This window comes from Trachemys scripta, chromosome 7 (genome assembly GCF_013100865.1).
Source record: "Trachemys scripta elegans isolate TJP31775 chromosome 7, CAS_Tse_1.0, whole genome shotgun sequence".
NCBI classification, from domain to species: Eukaryota; Metazoa; Chordata; order Testudines; family Emydidae; genus Trachemys; species Trachemys scripta.
Window position 1 is genome coordinate 30,794,043 of NC_048304.1, and position 22,952 is coordinate 30,816,994.

Genomic DNA, 22,952 nt, shown 5'->3' on the forward strand with positions numbered 1-22,952 from the left:
AGCATGGGCCAAACAATGTATTTTCCCCTAATCTCATTCTCAGGAATGGCTGAACTGTTTTATCTGAGATTTGCCAAAAAAAGTTTCTCCCTGAGGCAGACACCCACCATGGAAAATTTCAGGCTGAGTGGTTAAAGTTTGGCAAAGTTATAAGCAACTGGAAACAGGGTCTAATAATGGGAACTGTTGGGTAAGTATGGGCTCTGCCTATACTACTTAGATAGATAGATTTGAGTTTTACTTGAGGATGCCCACTTCTCCTCTCCCCACCCATGTTTAAAGGCTTATGTTTTAAAAGAGTTTTTTGAATGCAGTATTACTTACAATTGTGTTATTTAAAGTGCCATTGAACAGCTGCTAAGGTATATTTTACCCACACACACACACACACGTGTCTCCTGGGGTGGCTAGCCGGTGACAGGAGGGCTAGAAAGCTAAAAAGAAACAAATCGAAGGAAGCATTAATTTACTTTATATAAACATATAAGAAAACAACGTTAATACTGTGCTAATAAATATATTACAAGGGATTCTCCTAGAAGTGATAGGCTGAGAGAATAGATGTTATAGATCTATATCTATCTATCCATCCATCCCTATACAAACATCTCTATCTATTGATCCATCTACCCATAAATATCCATCACCCTATATACCTCTCCACTTATCCATCTCTATCTGTCTCTCCCCATATATACTCCTTTATCTAATCTCTCTCTCTATATATATATATTTAAATCTATGTATGCATATCTATAGTCATCCACATACGCTAAGCACATCTGGTCCAGGAAGGCAAACAGTGCAATAGACAGAAAGGGGAGGGTGTATTCTGGCTGGGGAGAAATATATTCATTGCAAAAGCTAAGCCGCCTAGTCTCCTGCTGGGGGTGAGGGGTGTCACCATAGGTGCTGGAATTAGGGGTGCTGGAGATGCCGCACCCCTTGACTTGAAGTGGTTTCCATTCTATACACGGTTTACAGTTTGTTTCAGTGGCTCTTAGCACCCCCACTACAAAAATGATTCCAGCACCCCTGGGTGTCTCTGTCTTTGAACAGCCCTCCATTTCTCTCATTCTCTCCCTTTCATCCCTTCTGCAGGGAGAGGGGCATTTTAAAGGACAACATAAAGACCCACCCAGCAGCTCCTCTCATTCAGTATATTCCCCTCCTTACATACACATCTGGGATCAACTCTCTTCTCTTCTCTCCTCCCCTCCTTCCGCCTGCCTCTTGCCCCTGCCTGCCCCCCTCTGGCCAGATGTGCATCCAGGCGGAGGGGTTCAGCTGGGAGGTGCTGAGGCCAGGGGAGCTGGAACTACTTTTCCCCAGCAGCAGCAAGCAGCAGGAGCCGACCGAGGAAGCTCCAGTCTGACTCTCATTGTGTGTGTGTGTGAGGAGAGACGGAGGCAGGCACAGGAGCTCCTGTAAAGCCTCCTGCCCACGCAACTTTCCACCAGGGTTCCCCCCTCCACCACACACACTGAGTCAACCCCCCTCTTCTTGCAGCATCCCCAGCCCCTGGAATCAGGACCCCCCCATTTCCACCCCCTACTCCTGGAGGTCACTTTTATTTTTGTGCACAAGTTGCTACATCTTTGGAGGAAGAAAGAAGCCATAGAAGGAAACTGGGGTCAGATCGTCCCCAGGGGAGAGTTGGGGGGAAATCCCTCATTTTTAACCCAACTCCCTCCCCCGTTTTTTGCATTTGGTAGGTTATTTTTTGCGGGGGGGTGAAGTATCTGGAATCTCAGGTGTTGGGAGCAAAGGGGTTTGTTGGAAAGTCCCCCCCTCATTTCAGGGGAGTTTGGGAAACTTTTGAATGGGAGGAAAGATTTCAATCTGGGAAAAGAAACCCTGAAATCTTCCCCCTTTGCAGGGAATTTTGGGGATCCCTCCATCCTGGGATCCGCCCCCCATGGATTTTTCTGAGGTTGTAAGTTTCGCCCCCTCGCTGTTTTAATTTTGGATTGTTTCAAGACGCCAACGACCAGCGCGCGCGTGTCCTCCACCCTGAACCAGGGCTAAAGGGGGGGATTCCTGTGGTGGAGGGGGCCGCAAAGCAGAGGGAGCTGGGGGGGCAATGCCTTCCGTGATGGAAAAATCCGGCCCGGCCTCCGGGATCCTGTCGAGGAGCCGGGCGAAATCGGCCACCAATGGCAATCATCAGACCTCGGAGGATGAGAGCAGCGAAGAAGAGCATTCGCACGGTAAGTGCCAGACTGGGGGCACAGCTATTGTGCAAGGGGCAGGGAGCCAGCTACGGTCCACTCCACACACGGATCACGCGTGCGTGTCCCGGAACGGGAGCCGAGAATGATTCACTTGCGACACGCATGTGGACTGGGGGGCTCGTGACACGCCACGAGTGTGGACTTAGGGGGGCTCACGCCATGCGTGCGGTCTGGGGGGGGTGTCGTGATACGCCACGCGTGTGGACGGGAGGGTCACGCCACGCTTGCAGACCGCACCTCCTCCTGGAGGAGAAAAACTCTGCTGGAGAGCGAGGCCCTAAGGGTCAGGGATAGGGAGCTGGCGACAACTTCCCGGGTCTGGGGAAGTGACAGCGAGTGGCCCGGTTCCCCCAGAACCAGGAGGTGCGCGGGGAGGGAAGATGCTATCTCCCTAGTGACTTGAATTAACCCCACTTTCTACGGCGTCGCGGGATCCCCTCCTCACCTGGCGTCCAACGGGGAGACGTGGTGACCCCAATGGCTTCTGGGGTTAGCCGGGGCGGCCCGGGACTAAAACACAGTGTAGAATACAACAATGCTATTGGATATTAATTTTCCTGCAATCCCTGCTGGGGCCCGATCCTTGGAGCGGGCGGCGGAGGAGGGGGTAGGAGGAGGAAGGACAGAACAACACTAGGGGGTTGGGGGCCAACCCCTTCCCAAACTTAGCCCCAGGGTGAGCAAAGGGACGCTCCCGGCTGAACAAAGAGCCGGGGCATCACTGGAAGGTTGCTTTTGCTAACAGCTTCGACCCCATTGTCCCCTGGCGCCCTCGTGTGTGCCTGCTGCCTCCCAGCGTCAGCCGGCTTTGTTAGCCCCCCTCCCCCCCGCCGCGCACCAGCGCCAGCAAGGGATGTGCTGGGGGGATCCAAGGAGATTAGAGCGGCCGATTCCTCCCACCGGCCATGTGGATCCGTTTGGGGAATGTGTGTGGGGGGACAGTTACGCCCCTTTGCTGCTGGCTCTGGGGAGGCACAGGCAACCCAGGAGTATGGGGTGGGGGGGTCAACAGGGTGGAGTGCTAGTCTGCTGTTTGGACACCCTCCCTTGCCAGCCCTGTTAGCCCATCACTAAGGACACGGGGGCCTCACCTCCGAGACCTCTCACGTTCTTCCCCCAAGTGTGCAGGGGGTGGCGTCCCACCGCCCCCAGCTGGTCAAGATACTGGGAAATTCTGCCAAAGACACCCCCTCCTCCCCAGCGAGAGCGCCTGTCACAGCTGCGCCGCAGGCAGCCGCCACCACCCCCTGCCGGGGGGGGGGTTGCATCCTGGAGGGTGGGGGTTATATTGTGTGCAGGAAGGGGGCAGCTACCTGGGTGGTACCCATCAACAGCTGGGGGCCCTTCCCACTCTATCGTCCCTGTGGGTGTGGGATCCGCCTAGAAGCAGACCTCCTCCCTCCCCACGTCCTCTCCCCACCTTCCCCTCCCTCGCGTGTGTTTCTTGGGCCCCGTGCCGGAAAGTGAAAGCAGGGCAGCTCCTTGGCAGGCGCTGGCTAAATGCTTCCAGATCAGGCTGCAGCTGTGACAAGTCAGGCTTCCTGGGAAAGGGAGCCAGGGGTGGGTGGGAAGTAGAGAGGGGAATGGGATAGTGTAGGTCCCCCCTGGTGAACCAGTGCGTCTAGAGCTAAATTGCTTGTCCAACTCTGATATGCAGCTGCCGGGGGGAGGGGGGGGGAAATGTTTATATACAGGGATCCCTGGTCTGGTGCTGGGATGCAGCCACCTCTGGGGAGGGCTGTCTGGGCTGATTAACAGCTAAACAAAGCTACACGTAGGTTGGGAAGTGAAGGAGAAGCTGTAGTTATTTGACAGGGTATTTAAGAAGAATGGTATTTACCAGAGCTAGGAATTAATACTGCATTAGGGCCAGCACTGACTCCGAGGGGAGAGCCCCCTACTGAGCCCCATCTCACTTCCTGCAGCACAGCGCCCCCTAGTGCTTAACTGGGGCATTGGGGTCAGCACTGACTGCAGGGGAGAGCACCCCCTACTGAACCCCCTGCCCAGTTCCCTGCAGCATAGCACCCTCTAGTGCTGCACTGGGATCAAGACTGACTGCAGGGGAGAGCACCCCCTACTGAGCCATCACTTCCTGCAGCACCTTGTGGGTCCTCCCAACCAACCCGTGTCACATCTCAGCCCTGTTCTGTTCAAGCTTGGAGCTCACAGGAAGGTCCAAGACTTCCCTCCCTTAGGGGAGGGCAGCTAGGGGTTGGGGCCTAACTTCTGGGTTCTCTCCTTCAACTGCAGCTGCTCCCTCACACCTGCCCTTCTCCTTCCCTTGTAGACAGCATGATTCGGGTGGGGGCTGATTACCAAGCTGTGATCCCTGAGTGCAAGCCAGGTAAGGGTACTGATGCCGTCCGGATTCCTGGGGAGGGGCAGAGACAGCAGGGGGCGCCGCTCCTTAGAAATCCTTACTCCAGTCACCCAGGACCAATGGCTGTACAGTGCGGGCTTGATGGGGGGAGCAGAGAGAGGAGTGGGGGGTTGGTCTGTCTGCAGGCAGCTTCCCCCCTCACATGCTGTGGGAGCCTCCTCCCCCAAGACAGTGCCTGGGTGGGATTGAATGGGGGTGCTGGGCTTTGTTAAGGTTCAAAAGGGCGGAGGAGCAGAGGGGAAAAGTGTACTCGCTTCCTCCCTGCATGGTGCCTGCCCCTGCCAACGCCCCACCTCCCCCATTACCAGGAGCAGAGCAACATACTCTGGGCCTGATTGTGCCCATAGTCTCTCCTCCCCTCACTTGTGCATTGGCACAGTAAGAAGCTTTTCCTGGCATAGGGCCACAGCTGCCTCCGCTGCCAGCTGGGCTGCTGGGGGGCTCAGTACAATTGCTTTTCTCTCATTGGGGCTGTGGGTTGGGGTTGAGGGGCATCATCAGAGCTGTGTGGTGGGCGGAGCCCAGGGCCATCATAGCAGGGGGCTGCGGGTCAGGATTGAAGGGCACTGGCAGAGCTGTGGGGTCTTGGTCCCTGCTGCCCTCTTCATTTTGTGGAGTGAGTCCTAGAGCAGAGCAGGAGCTTGGGGGCTGTGTGATGGGTGGGGCCCAGGAGTGTCTGGTGCTGGGAGCTTCGTGCTGACCCTTTGTCTCCTGTCTGTCTGATGCAGAAAGCCCCGCTCGCTACAGCAACAAGGAGCTGAAGGGGATGCTGGTCTGGTCACCCAACCACTGCGTGTCAGATGCCAAATGTGAGCAGCCCCTAGCCCTTATCATTAGCACATGGGCACCACAGCCAGGGCACCTGCTGGCTGGGGCTGTTCCCTCTCCCGCTTCCCTGTCTGGGCAAGGCACCAGCCCAGCAACTACTCCCCCCTCCCCTGGCCCAGAAACCTCCCCTCCCCTGCCAATCAATGCCCCAATCCAGCTCAACACATGACCCTCTCTTCCTCCCTGACCAAGTCCAGCTCACTGCCTCTTTCCCCTGGCCCAGTGCACTGCCCATCTCTCCCATCTCCCATAGCCCCCTTGTTTGCCAGCCCAGCATGCTACCTCCTCCCCTCCCCAACCTCTGTCCCCCCCCAGGCCCACCCAGCAACCTCCACAGCCCAGAGTGCTCCACCCTCCCCCACCCAGCAATCCCCTTTGTCTCCAAGCCCAGCATGCCTTCCCTAGCCCAGTGCACAACTGTCCCCAGCAAACCCCCCCCCCCAAGTCCAGTGTGCCGCCCCCCTTTCCATGGCCAGCAAATCTCTCTCCCCCTTTCCTTGGCCTAGCAATCCCCTCTGCCCTTCCCAACATACTGCCCCCTTACTCCTCCTCTGGCCCCCACATGCTGCTCCTCCCCTCCGCTTACCCCCACAGATACTCTAGATGAGTCATTTCTAACCCTTCAGCTCTTGCTCTGGTGGGGTTTAAGACCTGGGGGAGATGGCCATGGAGGACCTGGGGGAGATGGCCATGTCTTGCCCCCCTCCTTCTAGACATATTCACTGCCCAGGACATTGCTTCCCCATCCTGCAGGGCAGGGTTGGGATCAGAGAAACGGAGAGGGGAGGTTCCAGGCTGGGGATCAACTTCTCGCCCTGCAGGGTGCAGGGGGATTGTGGGCTTAGACAGAATGCCTAGCCTATCACTCCCACACAACCCTTGGGTGAGACGGGGCATGGGGGCTGGATGGGTCTCACACCTCAACACAGAAAGACAAACATCCAGCCCCACAGCATCAGATACACGCGGGGTATGCATGCAAGGGGGGGTATCAGAGATGCCACCCTGCGTGCGCCCCTCGTGTATCACAGGTCCCCCCGCATGCATAACCCCACATCAGACATGCTCCCTGCGTGCACACCCCTGTGTATCAGACACCCCGCCGCAACATGCATGCCCCCGCATCAGACATACCCTCCGTGCATGCACACCCCCTCGTCAGGCATGTCCCCACATGCACACCCCCACCCCCCCCATGACCCGGTATCAGATCCCTCCCACACACAAACCCAGTGTTAGACATTTCCCCTCCCTGCACATACACAATCAGTATCACACCAACCCCCACCTAACATCAGACACTCCCTGCCATGCATGTGCTGTGCTGTCTCAGGCCCATCTGCACAGTAGATGTGATACCTTGGGTGGTGGGAGTTGTGGGGGAGGGGAGGGTCCAGCAGGAAGAAGTTGTCCTGATGACTTGTCTTGTCTCTTCTCTCCCCCCATCAGTGGACAAATACATTGCAATGGCCAAGGACAAGCACGGCTACAACATTGAGCAGGTAGGGGCAATCCCCACACCCTGCACGGGGCAGCCGTGTAGGGATAGATCCCACAGAGTTTGGCCCTTTTGATTCTTGTGTCCCACAGGTCCCAGGGATACTACCCCATCTTACCTCACCATGCCCCAGGATGCCTGACCTGGCCCCTCCAACACACACGACCCGGAATGCTACCCCGTCCTTGGGATACTGAACCCTGTGCCCCATCTCACCCACCCTCCATTGCCCTGGGGACGCTGACCCCTCCCGCCCTGTCTCACCATCTTCCCCATTCCCAGGGACACATCTCCCCTACCATACCCCCGGACACCCCAATCCCTCACCCTAGCTCATCTCCCTCATTCCATCCTGGGGATCCCCCTCATCCCCATCTCATCGTCCCCTCCCCACCCTGCGGATGCTGCTGCCCCTCTCACCCCCCATATCGCCCCAGGCCCTGGGGATGCTGCTGTGGCACAAGCATGACGTGGAGAAGTCTCTGGCTGACCTGGCCAACTTCACGCCCTTTCCAGACGAGTGGACGGTGGAGGACAAGGTGCTATTCGAGCAGGCGTTCAGCTTCCATGGCAAGAGCTTCGCGCGCATCCAGCAGATGGTACGTGCCTATCACGCCCCCTCAGCCAGCAGATGGTGCTTGCAACTCATCCCTTGCAAACAAGCAGATGGTACATTCCACTTCACTCTTGTCCCCCATACAACCAGCACACGCTACCTACAATCTCCTTGCAGTTGGCACATGGCACCTGCCACCCTGTCTCCCTGCCAGCAAATGGTACCTGCCGCCCCCACCCGCACAAACCAGCAGATGGCACCTGACATGCCTGCTCCCCCCTGCCAGCAGATGGTACCTGCCATCCCTCCTGTGGTCAACATAATTGGCATATGCTACAATTCCCCCCCCCCCCAGCCACCACATAGTATGTTCCATGCACCCCCACCCAGAAGCCAGCAAAGATGGTACATGCCACCAACCGCCACCTGGCAGCTAGCAAAGATAGCTTGTGACACCCTCTACTCCCATAGCCAGTGGATGGTATGTGACCCCCTCCCCCTGTAGCAGCTAATAGATAGTATATGGCACCCTTGCTTTCCTCCACAGTGACCAAATGGCATTTGCCACTGTCTCTCCCCCTGCAGGCAGCAGGTGGTATGTGCTAATGACTGCACCCCCCCCCCCAGCAGATGGTATATGCCATGATGTCCCCATCTCCCCCTGAGGCCAACATATGTGATATATGCCAACCCCCTACCCTGTGTGATGGTGTCACCTTACCCCGTAGGGGCCTGGCATGGGGGTGTGGACTTTGTGAACCCTCCATAGTTAGGGACCCACCTTCCTTCTCATGGGGATCCAGGCAGGCCTCTCCCTCCTCCCCCCCCCCCCCCCCATCCCATCTCTCCCTTCCCCTGCATCTCCTCCCACCCCTGCCCCACCCCATATCCCATCTGTCACTCCAATCTCTTCCCCCCCAGCATCTCCTCTCTCCCTCATCCCCCCGGCATCCCTTGCCCCATCTCTCCCCCCCAGCATCTCTTCCCACCCTCGCCCACTGCATCCCATCCCTCCCTCCAATCTCTCCCTCCATCTCCTCCCACCCCTTCCCCCCCACATCCCATCTCTGCCCCTCATACCCCTGGCATCCCATCTCTTGCCCCATCTCTCCCTCCCCCTGCCCCCCCGCATTCCCATCTCTCCCTCCAATCCCCCCCTCCCCACGAGCATCTCCTCTCCCCATCATCCCCTCAGCATCCCATCCCTTGCCCCATCTCTCCCCCACAGCATCTCCTCCCCTGGCATCCCATCCCTCCCTCCATTCTTCCCCACCCAGCATCCCATCCCTCCCTTGAGTCTCTCCCCTCAACAGGCATCTCCTCACGCTCCCTCCCATTCCTTGTCATCCCATCCCTCCCTGCACCATTCAATCTCCCCACGCACTTCACCACTCCATTCCCAGATATTATATTCCCCCCCGCCGCCCTCTGCCAAGCACTTCAACCCCCCGCTCCCTCCAGGCATCTGACCCCATCCCCTATCTGTCCCCAGCTCCCCGACAAGCTGATCCCCAGCCTGGTGAAATATTACTACTCCTGGAAGAAGACAAGGAGCCGCACGAGTGTCATGGACCGACAGGCCCGCCGGCTGCTCAGCAAGAAGGAGAGGGATGACAGGTGAGGTGTGTGGGGGGGGAGGTACAGGCATGGGCAGGGTGGGGGGTTCTGGATGAGGAAGGGGGGGCAGGCTAGATGGCCACGGACGGGGTGGAGGGCAGACAGTGGGGACAGGGGGTTTGTGGTGAGGTGGAGGGCAGGGGCTGGGGGGTCTGGTTGGGGGGCAGCCTGGGGTTCTTGGTACCATCCCCTCTAACCCATGCCATGCTCCCCCCAGTAACGACGAGATGGAGGAGGGACGGGCAGCCAGCGAGGGGGAGTTTGATGCCATGGACCCCAAGAAGGAGGTGAGGGGTTGGGGGTGGGTTGGCTCACAGGCAGGTGGGTGGGAGAGAGAGGGCACATCCTCACTCGCTTGGGCTCTGTGCTGAGGGTGGGAGAGGGGACCCTGGGCTGCAGTGGATCATTAGAGGGCAATATGCTCCAGGGGTCAGCATGGGGCCAGTAGGGGGCACTGTGCCATGGGATGGTGAGGGGGGTGCTGTGCTGTAGGGGGTGTTGTGGGAGGAGCCAGTCCATGGCACTGTGTTGCAGCAGGAGTCTCTAGGGGGCGCTGTACTCAGATCAGCTCCATTCCCTGCCCAGCCGAGCTACCAGAAGCTGCCGAACAGCCGGCCGGGCCCAGGATCGGGCTCAGGGCCTGTGAGGAAGGAGGCGCAGCTGTCGCAGTATCGGCACCACCCACTGCGCTCACGCCGGCGCCCCCCCAAGGGCATGTACCTGAGCCAGGATGACATCGCTGGCATCTCGGCCAGCCCTGACGTGGGCACCCTGGCGCTGCGCCACCTCGACTCACAGCTCGTCTCCCTCAAGCGCCAGGTAACCCCTGATACCCCAGCTCTCACTGACAGTCCCCTTCTCTCCCCTTCCCTCAGGTCCAGTGCATCAAGCAGATCAACAGCAGCATGAAGCAGGCCCTGGAGGGTGGGATCGACAAGCTGCGGCCCCCTGAGGTGAGATGAGGGGCACTGACCTCCATGTAGGGGGAGAAGGAACCAGCCCGTTGGGGGAGGTGAGGTGCTGGGCCCAGCTCCCATGAGGCACAAGGGTTGGGGAGAGGAAGTGCGAGCCCAGGACCTGCCCCGTGGGAGGGTGAGGGAAGGGCAGGTCTGAATCCCAGCCTGATGCTCTCCACTCTCCCGCCAGGGGAACGGCAAGTTCAACTCGCGCTGGACAACGGACGAGCAGCTGCTGGCTGTGCAGGGTGAGCTGGGGTCGGGGGAGGTGGGGCTCCAGGGAGGGTGTGCCGGGGTGGGTAGGCGCCCCTCCCATCATGGCTGCCCCGTGGGTATGTAAGTGACGCCAGCCTGGGGATGTAGCTGCCCCTGGACTCCCTCCCTGCATGCAGGGACCCTGCCTCCCCTGAGTAGCTGATCCCCTTCCCTCTCCCCAGCCATCCGCAGGTACGGCAAGGATTTCCAGGCCGTGGCTGGTGTGATCGGCAACAAGACGCTGGCCCAGGTGAAAACCTTCTTCGTCAGCTACCGGCGCCGCTTCAACCTGGAGGAGGTGCTGCAGGAGTGGGAGGCTGAGCAGGGGGGCTCCCCAAGGGGCCGCTCCCCCCCCCATGACACCAAGAGTTCCAGCGTCTCACTGGCCAGCAGCGAGGAGGACGATGAGGTGAGGAAGGGGTGAGACCCCTGACCTGTACCCACAGACCCCTCCAATCCCAGGCCAGCTGGTGCCCCTCAGTCCAACCAGTAGACCCCAGCCATCCATTCGCCACACACAGCCCCCGGCTCTGCCACTTCCCTAGGTCTGACTGATGGGCCCGGGCCCCCCGCAAGCTCAGCCAAGGCCCCCCAGTCCGACCCACGGCCTCCTGCCCTGCCAGCCCCGGGCTCCCCGCACGCTCAGCCAAGGCCCCCCAGTCCGACCCGCGGCCCCCTGCCCTGCCAGCCCCGGGCGCCCTGCACGGCTCCCCACTCACTCTGTTCTGTCCTTGCAGGTGCAGATCACAGCTGTGTCCCGCTCTGCCCAGCAGCAGCCGCAGCCCCCAGCATCCACTGCAGCGGCTCCGCCCTCTGCCTCCCCCCGGCTGCCGCCCACCACGTTGTCGCAACCTCCCCCCTTGCTGCGGCCCACGCTGCCCACAGCGCCCACGCTGCACCGCCAGCCACCCCCCCTCCAGCAGGGACGCTTCCTGCAGCCCAGACTGTCGCCCAACCAACCGCCCCCACCACTCATCCGGCCTGCTGCCTCCCGCCACCATGGGCGGGGGCCCCAGCACCCCTCCTCGCTGGTGGGCGTGGCCCTGGAGCCCCCTCCTCCGTCCTCCTCCAGCTCCCTCTGAGGTGCGGGGGGAGGCCAGCTGAAGCCCCCTGCTTCCTTAGTGGCCTGGATCCTGCTTGGTTAAGGGGTCAGGGGCTCCATCTACCCCATAGTGACACACTGGGGGTGTCTCTAGGACCCCCCCTCCCCAGGGAAGGGGAGAGACTGAAGGACTTGCATTGGTTGAACCTGGCCCCCCCAGCATGGTCCATTTGGGCTCTAAGCGAAATCCAGGCAGGAGAGTGGGTACCAATGCCAGCTGTGGGGAGCCTGGGGTAGTGGGGGGGAGGGGAGGGGTCTTTACTTGTAGAGGGATCAGGTCTATGGAGTGGCACGCCCCCTGCTGGTGAGCCGTGCCCAGTGCAGGGCAGGGACCCCTCCTCACCCCTAGGAGCCTGGGCAGGGGCTGGGGCTCCTATCTGTGGCTCAATGAGCTGTGGGATGTATCACCTCCTGGGGGGAGGGGCGCAGGAATGTTCTCCTGGCACTGGGGGCGGGGGGGGGGGGAGGGCTGACACTAGCCCCTGGCTGGCAGAGCAGGTGGTGGGGGGGGGGGGGGGGGTTGGGGGGCAGGAGTAGCACAAAAGCCCCCCCCCCCTCCAAATGGGGCACAGCTCCCTCACCTTGGGGGGCAGCACTGGCTCCCAGGGGGGACCTGAGTGCCAGGGTCCAGGTAAGGGTAACCAGCGCTAACACTGGGTGAGGCACTTGCAGGAGAGTTGGTGGGAGCAGCATGGAAGAGGCCTTGGAAGAAGCACAGAGCTGGGGGAGGGGGTTGGGCATCCCCCTCCCCCATCTAGAGGACAGCAGCTCAGTAGGCACCTGTGCAGCCATGGAGACCCCCCCCATGCTGGGTGCATGCTGCTTTGCTGGGGGAGGGGGGTCTGGGCAATGGGGCATTTGTAGGCAGGGCTTGTAGCTGCAGCCCCAGGGGTGGGGTAGGGGGAGGTAGGAGCTATGGGGGGGCGGAGAAGGGGGTTACATTCATGTTGCATTTTGAATAAAAGTATTTTACTAGATGTGTCCTGAGCCCATCCATGTGCTGCCCCCACCCCTCCATTTCCCTCTGCACCCCTCCTGCCCCCCATTCCCCCAAACATCAGCTGCCCCTCTTCCCACGCTGCAGAGGGGCCATGCACTCCCTGGAGCCTCCCACCCCCCATTGCCTGGGGCAGGAAGGGCCTGTGCTTGGCCAATGGGCACACCAGGCTCTTGGGCTCTAGGTGGGCTGAGCCCATAACTCAGCTGGGACACTTCCCCCAATGCCAATGTTGTCATCGTCATCCCCCCCCCCCTGAAGCCCGGCCAAGGCAGAGAGTGACAGGGCCGCCCCAGCAAGGATTTAACCCCAAGCTTAGGCAAAGCTGGGAACAGCAGCCAGCTCCTCTGGGCCCTGGGCAGGCTAGGTCTGCCCCCTCCCGGCTGGATGCAGCAGGGCCCAGACTACCAGAGACGAGGCAGGTGAGGTAACAGCTGTTACTGAATCAGCTTCTGCTGGGGGCAGGGACAAGCTCTGCTCTTCCTGGCTGGAACTCAAAACGCTTGGCTGGCTCCCCCCACCCCCAGAGCTGGTCCAATTCGAGCTACTGCCTCAGCCATCTTGCCACTGGGCTGGGGCATTAGCGTGTCCCTTGCAGCAGCCAGGCCGGCGGGGCCAAGGGCAGGATGGGAACCCACCAGCAGTTCGGGCTGAGAAAGGTGCATTCACTTTGGTGGGGACAGTCCAGGGGGCCAACACCCCTGGAGCTGCTGGGCTGGAATCTGTTGCCCTGGATTCCTGGAGCTGGGATGGGCCTGTACAATCAGCCCCTCGAGCCTGGGTGCCTGGGACAGGGGCCCTGCCAGTGACACGACACAGACAGTGAGGCTTGAGGCTCTAGGAGCATCCAACTGGGGGCCTCCCCTGGGGTGGGCCAAGGCTCCTGCACCTGTACTGCTGACTGCAAGGATGCCTGGAGGAGGGGCAGCGCTGGGGCCCAACCCAATATGTGTTTGGCTGAGCAAACTCCAGGTCCCACCCTGGCTGCAGAGCACAGAGCCGGGCTGATGAACTCAGAATGGCCACAAGGGGAGCCAAGACTCCCCCTAAAAACATGATTTCTACAGCACCTTCCAGTCCAAGCTCTGGCCAAACCACCTCCCCCCGTGCTGGGAGAGGGGGGGCTGTTTATATAGGCATTGCAGTTGCCTCTGGGGTAGTGCCCAGAGAGCCCCAGTTGTGCAGCTCCTTTGGGGCTGGGGAGGGCCACCAGGAGCTGAAGGAGGAACACGGGGGGGGGGGGGGAGTGGGAGCAAGAGGAATACAAAACAGGAGGCCGCAGCGGCTCTTTCTGGAAAGTTTTAATCTAGAACCTGGAAAACTACATCGAATCGCAGCTCTGCTCCAGGGCCCCAGCGGGGCCAAAGCCCTCCAGGATGGGCCAGTGGCAGGGCCCCCCCTCCCTCCCCAAGAAGGGGGCAGCATAGAGCCCATTCCCTGACCCCCCAGCAGGGGACAGCGGCGGGGCCAGAGCAGATTTGTGGTTTTTTTTTTTTTTTATTTAAAAAAAAAAAAAAAAAAGGCATTTTCTGATCAGAATAAAACAAAAACAAAACGAAAAAAACCACTCACAAAACCGAGGTATCAGTACAGATATATACAGGCTGGGGGGGGGGGGCAGCCCCCAGGGGCAGGGAAGTACATTATTTAGCATCACAAGTGTGGCTATGATGCATGGAGAAGCCTGGTGGCGAGGAGGGGGAAGAATGTTAGTGCAGCCAGTGCAGGGGGTGGGGGTGGGAAGCAGGGGAAATCCTGTAGCCAGTGTTGGGGGCGGGTAATGGAGCCAGTGTAGGCCCTGAAACACTGGCTGAGGGGTCCCTGCTGAGCCAGGGCCAGCTGTGATCGGAAGGGGGATTAGACCCTCTCCCCCCCCGCCCCCCCCCACCGCCGCCCTCCCCCCGCCTATCCTTGGCTTCAAGTACCTGTGCTCCCCCCACACCAAGGCAGTGCCTCTCCCCCCCCTACAATGCCTAACCAGCAAACTGGAGCAGCTCCGGGCTCAATCAGGACCTCAGCCATGTGGGCAAGGTCCCTCCCCCTAGTCCCGCCGAGGGAAAGCCAGAGCCAAGAACCAATGGCTGGAGAGTGGGAGGAACCCCTGTTCCCAGGAAAGCAGGTAACAGTCGTCCCCCCCCCCCCAAGGAATCATTTGGCATTTCCAAACACAGCCCCCCACTGCCAGGGGGGCCCTGCAAGGAACACTCCGTGGCTCCCACAACTCCTCACCCCGGCACAGGGACCAGGGCCAAGCACACGGACTGGGGGAAGATGGCACTACCTCCACGCTGGAGCGGGACTTGCTAGATAGAACCCAGGAGTCCTGACTCCCCCACCCCAGAACACTAGGCCCCTTCCACTACTCAGGATAGGCCCCCAGTGATGCCCACTGCTGCTAGGGACCAGACTATGTGTGTGGGGGGGTCCACTCAGCCCGTCCCAGGGAGACCCTGCCCCGCCCCACATGGGGCAGAGGGCACAGCAGCAGCCCTGGTGGGCAGAGGCGGAAGCTGAACAATAGCTGGGGGCAGATCCAGAGAAGGGCCCTCGCTGAGAGCCCCCTGACACCCAACAGCCCCTCCACTGCCCCCTGGGGTCCAGCTGTGCCCAATGCAGGCCGGGGGGGACCAGGGGGTGAGCCAGCCCTAGAGCTGGGGGGAAGAACACCAAAGCTGCAGTGCAGGTTAAAAACATTCTCTTTATTGTGCCTAAGACAGGGGCTCAGCTCAGGGCAGAGCCCCCGGGGCAGAGGCCTTGGACCCCTCCAGCCTGACACCCCCACACCTGTCCTAGGGGAAGTCACCCTGGGACCGGGGAGATTCGGTATGAACCACCCCCTCTTGTGAGATGCACGGGGGGGAGAGGAACACATCCATCTGCACCCTCCATCCAAGCAAGGGAGAGGCAGCAGGGGAGAGGAGGCTGCTGCCAAGAGGCCCCCTCCCTCCATCCCAGCCAGTCCCTGCACAGATTCCCTCCCACCCCCCTCGGATCTCGGACATGGCCCAGCTGGGGGAGCTACTGCCAGACCGAGGGTGACGGGGGGGACGGGGTGCAGCGGGGGGAGGGAGCCCATCAACCAAGTGCTCCAGGCCAGAGGAGGTGGAGCTCACAGCCCAACCACAGCACCCCTCCCCCTCCCACATTGCCCCCCCATCGGGAGCAGAGCTGGGGAGGGGCTTGTCCGGCTGGGCCTGATCATCCCCACTCAGGGCAGGGGCTCAGCCTGGGAGCCCATGTGCTACAGCTGGCTGGGGGGGAGGCTGCCAACAACCCCACCCCCATATTAATGCCCATTGGGGGCACCCGCAGGAAGGTGGGGCCTGGCTTTCCCAGCTCCCTGCTGCTGCCCCAGCCTGTGGGAGCTGCCCTCAGTGCCCAGCACAGCAGGTCCAGCCCCAAGCAACCTGCCCCAGGGGAAAGGGCAAGTTGGCACCTGCAGCGGGGCTGGGTGAAAGGCATTGTGGGAAAGGGGGCCACACTTCTCTGGCTTTTGAACCACTTTTTTTGGTAAGAGCTCCCGGCCAGCATGGCAGGCGTCTGAGGGGCAGTACCACGATTTGCTGGAGCCCGCATGCTGGCGGCAGCAGGGGGCAATGTTGCCCCCCAGCCCTCCCCCTGCCACCGTCTCTGCTGCCGCCCCACCGGGGTATCAAAAAATAAACATTTCTCCAATTAATTACAATCCTGCGAGGGGAGAAGTGTGCAGCTCTGGGCCTCCCCATGCACTGTGGGGGGCGCATGTCTGCACGGGAGGCAGCTGTGCCCCCCTCCCCTGATGCACGGCCAGGGGGCATCTCGGCACAGCAGTGGGGGAGAGGAGGCATGTTTCTGCACCCCCTGTCCTGGTGCACGGCTGTGGGTCCTTGCAAGATGGGCAGGAACGTCTCCAATGCCCCTCCCGGGCACACAGCTCGAGGGAGGAGGGTCTGCGTCTCAGTGCCCCCTGGCACACCGCCATGGGGAGATCCTGCAGCTCAGGATCGCCTCGTCCCAGCCCAGGGCACGTGGGGTGCAGCGCAGCAGGGAGCTGGTTAAAGCTTGAGCTCGTTGGCCACCTTAGAGGCAATGTTCTTGAAGGCCATGGAGGTGCCCGTTATCCGTTTGAAGCGCACGCCATTGAGCGACAGCCGCGGCAGCTTGCACACCTCCATCTCCCACTGCACAAAGGAGTCGTGGCCAGGCGCCCCGTGCATGCACAGCAGCATGTACTTCTCCTGCAGCTCGCATTGGCAGCTGTTGGCGTCCAGCACCTTGCGGATCTCCTTCATCATCTCGTTGGGCTCCATGGAGCTCGTCGTCTTCATGCTCCAGGTGAAGCGCAGCGAGCGAGGCTTGGCCTCCCGGTTCTCATCCCGCTCCTTGTCCCCACCCACCATGTGAGGTCTGCAAGGGGGAGACAGCGTCAGTGCGGTGGGGGCACCCCACCCCAACTGCCCAGCCCCCAACCTGACAGCTGGAGGAGACAGAGTCGGCATTAAGGACAGATGGACAGACAGGAGCAAGGGCTGAGACAGAGGGTGCACTCCAGCCAGGGGCCCCCAGAGAGCCCCCAGCCAGCCGGGGACCCTAGAAGAGAGGGAGCCCCAAGCCAGGGTTCCCCACAATGAGAACCAGTCAGGCAAAGTGAGGCTGAGCTGTGCCCCCCTCCCCGGGTTGCCCACTCCAGATCCCATGGCTGGGGGGCCCCAGGGAGCAGGGAGGCAGCTCCGTTCTCACCTGAGGGTCTCCACTCGGTCTTTGCTCTCTGGCTCATGCGGGTTCCTCAAAAAACAGAGTGGGAGAGTTTAGTTTGGAGGGGGACGGGGAGCGAGAACGCTGACGGCCGCACCCCACAACTGGGGAATGAAAATGCTGATGGCCCCACCCCCGGGGGCAGTCCCCCTCAATTGCAGGGGGACAGGAGGGGAGTCCCCTGCCTCAGCCTGGGCATTGGCACGAGACAGCTCCTTGCATGCCCTGCTTCAGCAGCCTCACGCTTGGTGGAGCGGGAGCAGTGCATGCTGGGAAAGGGTGCTGTGGAGAAAGGGTTGCTGGGAGCCCTGCTGCACTAGGAGGACTCCCAACACTAGGGCACAAAGGAGACCCAAGAGGCAGGAGAAGCCGGAACGGACAGGGTAGGACTCCGAATGCCATTGCCTCCTCTCCCCTCAGGGAAGAAAGGAGCTCAGGACATGCTGGGGGTAAGCCTGGAGCAGGGTGTTGTATTCAGCAGCCCCAGGACAAGCTGCCACTTGGCAGCAGTGCTCACCTCCTGTCCCCAGGCAGGGACTAGGCCAGGCTGGCATGGGTACCAGGCATTCACTGGCAGCGCCCACCCCCTGCACTGCAGAGATCAGGCCAGTTTGAGGATGGCACAGTGAGTTATGGACCTGAGAACAGAGCCCAGGAGGATAGAACCTAGGAATCCTGGCTCCCAGCTCCCCACATGCTCCTGCTGGAGCTAGGGACAGAACCCAGGAATCCCAGCTTTCAGCCCCTCAACCCCTCCTGGAGCTGGGGATAGAACCCAAGAGTCCTGGCTCCCAACACCTCCTGCTCTAACCCACTAGGCCCCCTCGTCCCCCGGAGCCAGAGTCCATTCAGAAGCAGATTCGGGGGCAGGGACAGGTTTGGCACCTGCTGTTCCCAATAATGAAGGGGCAGAACCAGCTCAGAGCCAGGACACTACCAACCCCCCCACTCCTTTCCCCCCAAACGTGCTTGGAGGAGAGCTGACTAGAGACCCCCTTCTCTGTGGCCTTTTGGGGTGCCCCCCTCTGTCACATGATGCTGCTGATCACTGTCCTCCGAGCCCACCTGCTGCACAGCCCCTGGGCCAAGGACACAGCCTCCCAGGAGCAGGGAGAGGGGCAGGCTCCAGCCAGCAGCCAGGCGGGCGGGGGTGGGGGGGTGGGGGGTGAAGGGGGACTGGGTTGGGGAACCCCCCCACTTTCCATTCAACTCCCACCCTGCATGCAGGAAGCAGAACCCCGGAACCCTGATCTGTGCCAAGCCCTGCTAAGGCAGCCCGAGTCCTGCCTTGCACCAACCACCCTGCCCCACTAGGGGCACCAGCACTGCTCCCCGTTTCACCACTGCCCCACCCTTCCGCCCTCGCTTCCCCTGAGGAGGGCCCCCAGCCCACACTGCCTCATGCCCACTCTCACCCAGGGCACCACGGCCCAGCGCAAGCCCAGTCCCTGGCACCCGGGGACCAGCTGACAGCAGTACAAGTCCCAGGGGATGGGCATCCCCACATGGCCAGGGCCAGGGGTCAGAGCAGCCACCTAATCCCTGCCTCAGCCATCTTCTGCTTCTCCTTGGGGGAGGGATCCCTAGGACGACACCCAGCCTAGGGCACAAACAGTGCCAGGGCCCTGATCCCAGCTCTGACAGCTAGCGAGGAAATGGCACAGAAGGGGGCACAGGAGTGGCGGGGGCAGACAGAACGTAAATCCACGGCCAAATCCCAACTCTCGCCCCAGCACAGCAGCCTGAAGCCCATCCGCTTGGCACAGCCCGCACTGCCTGGCTGGCTCCCTTTGCTGGTTACAGGGTGGTTACGGGTGCACAGTCATGCAGGGAGCCATGCAGCACAGCGCAGCCGCCTCCTCCTCATACTCTCAGGACCAAGAGAAGCTAGAGTCCAGGGCTCTGCCCCAGTCCTGCCTGGGCCCCTTCATCCCGAGCCACCCACTGCCCCAGTTTGCTTGTGCCCTTCCATCCTGACCCACAGCCCCCCCCACATCCACTGCCCCAGCTCTGCCCCCCAATCCTGACCCACAGCTCCCTGCTATTCCAGCCCTGCCCCCAGAGCTCTGCCAGGAGTCCTGACTCCTAGCTCCCTCTGCTCTGCCCACTGGTCTGATGCTGTCCCCAGGGCCTATCCTTTCTATTTTCTCATGGGAGCGACCACCGTGAGGGGGGGAGGAGCTCGTTCCCTTGTGGGGCCAAGGCGGAGGCCCCACGCCAGGCTCTCCTCATGGGGAATGGTGACAGCCCAGGCCACAGGCGGGTGGCTTGGCTGGTGAAGAGCCTGGCCATGTTTGCCAGCTGCAGTAGGGGGGACCCTGCCAACCCTGCGGATCTGAGAATGAAGCATGGAGGGGGTGCGGCTTCAAGAGCAGCCAAGCGCCCCTTGAAGCAGCCCTGGGGGACCCTGGCAGCCCCCCTAGAGCATATTCTCAGCAGGTTAGCAGGCTTGGCGAGCACCCCACGAAGCCCCGCTCCTAGTGCCACATGCACGGGGAGAGGGTTAGTCTGCGTCCGGTTAGAGATCAGAGCTCCAGCACTGCTCACCAGGGAGAGGCAGGGCCCCCTTAAAAGGACAGTGCAGCCTATCAGGCCCCGTGCCATGCCACCCTGCCACCCATGGTAGGCTATGACTGAGATGGCAGGGACTCTTCCCCCAGCCCCATGAATGCAGGGGGAATTGGAAGACTCAGAGCCAGGTGTAGGGGCGCATGCCCACAGTGGTGACCCCTCCTGAGCAGGCTGCCCTCAAGGGAGGGGATTCTAGCCAGCTCACTAGGCAAAAGGGGGCGATGCCAGGCGGGGAGATAAGCCCATTGTCCCTTTAAGCTGCTGTCAGGGCACCAGCCCAGACCCCCAGCAGACGGGGTGGGACGGGGTTAGTACGGGACGGACAGGACAAATCCGGAGAGACGCCTACCTTCTGGCAAACCTGAAAGACACATTTCTACAAAAACACAAACAGAGAAGAGAAGGGAGAACGTTGGGTGCATCACTGCGAGACCCCGGCCCATGGGGAAAGGAGAACCATGAGGATGAGATGGTGCCACACCACAGGGCAGGGCAGCACCACCCCTACACACCCACCCATGGCACAAGACTTTCAGCCATACCTAACCACTAGGTTCCCCTCCCCCCAGAGCTGGGAGTAGAATCCAGGAGTCCTGACCCCCAGCCCCGCCCCCCCAACCCACTGGACCCCACTTCCCTCCCAGAGCAGGGAACAGAAGCAAGCAGCTTGTGCTGGGTGGAGTGGGGGTTAGTGCCTAAGCAGAAGGAGCGGGGGAGCTGCCACCACGAAGGGGAATGTTGGTGTCTGGGGACCCATGGCTCCTCTCCCGGGTTCCTGGAAGCAGCCAACCCTCGCCCCAGCGAGCGACAGCAGAAGGGATCAGGGTAGAGGCTGGGCTTGAGGACAGGCCTGCCCAGATGTGAAGCTCAGAGCACTTGACCAAATTCCCCCCAGAAATCAGCCCCATTTCACAGGGGGGAATCTGCCACACAGACACAGCAGAGAGTCACCCAAGACGCCACCTCTTCCTCTCCCCGAGCTGGGAATAGAACCTCAGAGTCCTGGCTCCCAGTCCCCTCCCCCACGCTCTAACCCACTAGAACATACCAACTCCAGGCAGTTCACAAACCCCCAGTCTTTGTGGTCTCCATTGACCCCAGCAGCAGCCTTACAGCTGCCCTGTGGGTTCTGGGGAGCCTGGCAGCCCTGGGGCAGGGGTTAGAAGACACTCCCCTGCACCAACAGGCCCTGGGCCATCCCAGCCCAATCTCCAGCGTGGTCCTGTGCTCAGGGGTAGCTCGCCCAGCTGCTGGCCCTAGAGACATTTCTTCCCTTCACTCGGCATCTATTTAAAGTGCCCCCTTGTACTGGCAACGTGCTCCCACTTTATGCCCACTGCCAGTTAAGGCTCCTTTCCCACTTCTGTACCCCCTGCTTTTTGCCCTACCCTCCAGTTCTGCTGGTGCCCCTCAAACCTGATTCACACCCCCCTGCTGTCTCAGCCCAGGGCTCCTCCCACAGCTCTGCCAGTGCCCCTCAATTCCAACCAGCAACCCCCATTATCCCAGCCCTGCCCCCCCAAACACAGCTCTGCAGTGCCCCTCCACCCTGGAGCCCCCTGCCATGGGCACATGGTGGTTTTGCGATACAGGACTTTACACAGATGCCGAGGGCAGCCTAAGCCAGATCAGAGCTGCACAACACAGACAGCAGCAGACGACAGCGCAGAAGGGCGATGAGCCAGCTGGGAGCCCAGGGGTGCCAAGCCCAGTGCCTGGCACAGCACAATACAGTACACAGCTTGCTCTCAAGTGCCCTTGCCAGGGCTGCGCAGGGGGCTCACTGCTGCCTGCCAGCCTAGGATGCTCGGTGCCTTTCCCTGGCCTGGGGATGCAGGTATTCTAGGAGCAGGTGAGCCAACTGCAGCAAAACACCTCCCTCCCCCCTCTGCATGACACAGACACACGCAGGCCCCCCCGCTCTCACCTGCGCACAAACTTGGAGGTGAACTTGCTGAAGATGCTGCCGGAGGCACCCCGGCGTCCCTGGCTGTTCCCAGAGGGTGAGGCAGGTGGTACGTTGTAGGGGAGGTTCTGCTGGTCCCGGACCTGCCGGAGCTGCCCGGCGTGGAAGGTACTGCGGCTGGAGATGCCCCGTGGGAAGTTGGTGCGTTCTGGGATGGCACTGCTGATGTTGTGGGCAGAAGGTGAAGCCCCTGGGACCCTCTGGGGGGCAGTGCTGTGGTGGGGGCAGAGATCCAGTCAGGGGGCAGTGCTGGTAGGCATGCCTACCCCCCCGGGCTTCCAGTCTGCAGGGGGCATTGATTGCCAGCATCCACTCACTTCCTGACACAGGTGCCATCTGGTGCCAACCAGACACTGGGCACCTCCTCCTCTGGGGACCAGATGGATCCAAGAGACTGCTGGTGGGGTAACCTGGGGCCAGATCAGACCTGGTGCCCCCTGGAAAGGAATGGACCTGTACCCCACTCCCCATACCCCTAAGCAAGCCAGTTCCCCCCACTCTGGGCCAGATCAGAGCTGGTTCCCATGGGAGGGGAATGATCCCATATCCCATTCCCTGGACCCCAAGCCAGCCAGTCTACACAGCACCCAGTCTAAACACCCGCGGCTGGCCTGTGTCAGCTGACTCGGGCTCTCAGGGCTCTGGAACCTGAGCCTGGACGTCTACGCTGCTGTTTTACAGCCCTGCAGCCTGAGTCAGCTGACACAGGCCAGCCGCGGGTGTTTAATTGCTGTGTTGACATACGCTTAGTATCAATATTAAGTGTAGTAGGCACAGGCAGCTACAAAAGCCACGTCAGTCAAGATCCTGCCCCCCACCCTGGCCCCTCCCTGCACAGCGTGGCTCCTTAGGGCCCGGGAGCAGAGGGGAGATAGGTCACTCTCGCATTCAGGAGTGGAGGTGCCACGGAGGCCAGTTGTCCCAGGGCCTCCATCTCTGCTTCCCCGAGGCTTCAGAGGGGGCCGTCCCCTGCCAGCTAGATGTGCAGCAGATGGTCATCTCCAGCAGCTGACCCCTCAGACTCCTCTTGTGGCTGGAGCCCACAGATCAGCTGGGGTGCAGTGAGCTAGTGTGTGGGGGACCCTAGGGAGTGGCTAGCAGGAGCTATATGGAGGGAACATTAACCCAGGGCTGAGACTCCAGCCCTGCACAGGCTTCCACCAGTTCTGGCCTCAGGGGGGATCATGGGATTAGCCATCCCCTCCCTGAGTGGCTGGGTGGGTCCCTGGGCAGCGCTGGCTGCAGGGATCACCTG

The 22,952-nt window shown here is 61.0% G+C and overlaps 2 protein-coding genes across 13 annotated transcripts in view; one reads left to right on the plus strand and one right to left on the minus strand.

Annotated features, from left to right (window-relative positions):
- The first annotated feature begins 1,341 nt into the window (after positions 1–1,341).
- Positions 1,342–11,874, plus strand: RCOR2 (REST corepressor 2). 2 transcript variants are annotated; one of them, XM_034777567.1, is made up of 12 exons: positions 1,342–2,210; positions 4,525–4,581; positions 5,346–5,426; positions 6,895–6,947; positions 7,381–7,542; positions 8,992–9,116; positions 9,334–9,403; positions 9,702–9,935; positions 9,992–10,069; positions 10,263–10,320; positions 10,510–10,736; positions 11,065–11,874. In XM_034777567.1, the coding sequence occupies exons 1-12, from the start codon at positions 2,084–2,086 to the stop codon at positions 11,407–11,409; spliced, it is 1,617 nt and encodes a 538-aa protein (XP_034633458.1). In that variant the 5' UTR covers positions 1,342–2,083; the 3' UTR covers positions 11,410–11,874. The 2 variants fall into 2 exon arrangements, with proteins under 2 accessions (XP_034633458.1, XP_034633459.1); XM_034777568.1 differs by having other exon boundaries at positions 2,122–2,210; positions 4,529–4,581.
- Positions 11,875–14,356: 2,482 nt separating this feature from the next.
- Positions 14,357–22,952, minus strand: part of MARK2 (microtubule affinity regulating kinase 2) — a 105,146-nt gene continuing 96,550 nt past the window's right edge. For 4 of the 11 annotated variants that reach the window (XM_034775522.1, XM_034775517.1, XM_034775521.1 and 1 more), the window contains 4 exons: positions 21,659–21,910; positions 20,081–20,107; positions 17,146–17,190; positions 16,461–16,812 (listed from right to left, as the gene is read on the minus strand). In XM_034775522.1, the coding sequence (XP_034631413.1) occupies positions 16,461–16,812; positions 17,146–17,190; positions 20,081–20,107; positions 21,659–21,910 (676 nt within the window). Of the gene's footprint in view, positions 16,813–17,145; positions 17,191–20,080; positions 20,108–21,658; positions 21,911–22,952 lie in introns of all 11 variants that reach the window. The other 7 variants (XM_034775524.1, XM_034775518.1, XM_034775515.1 and 4 more) reach the window with 6 other exon arrangements.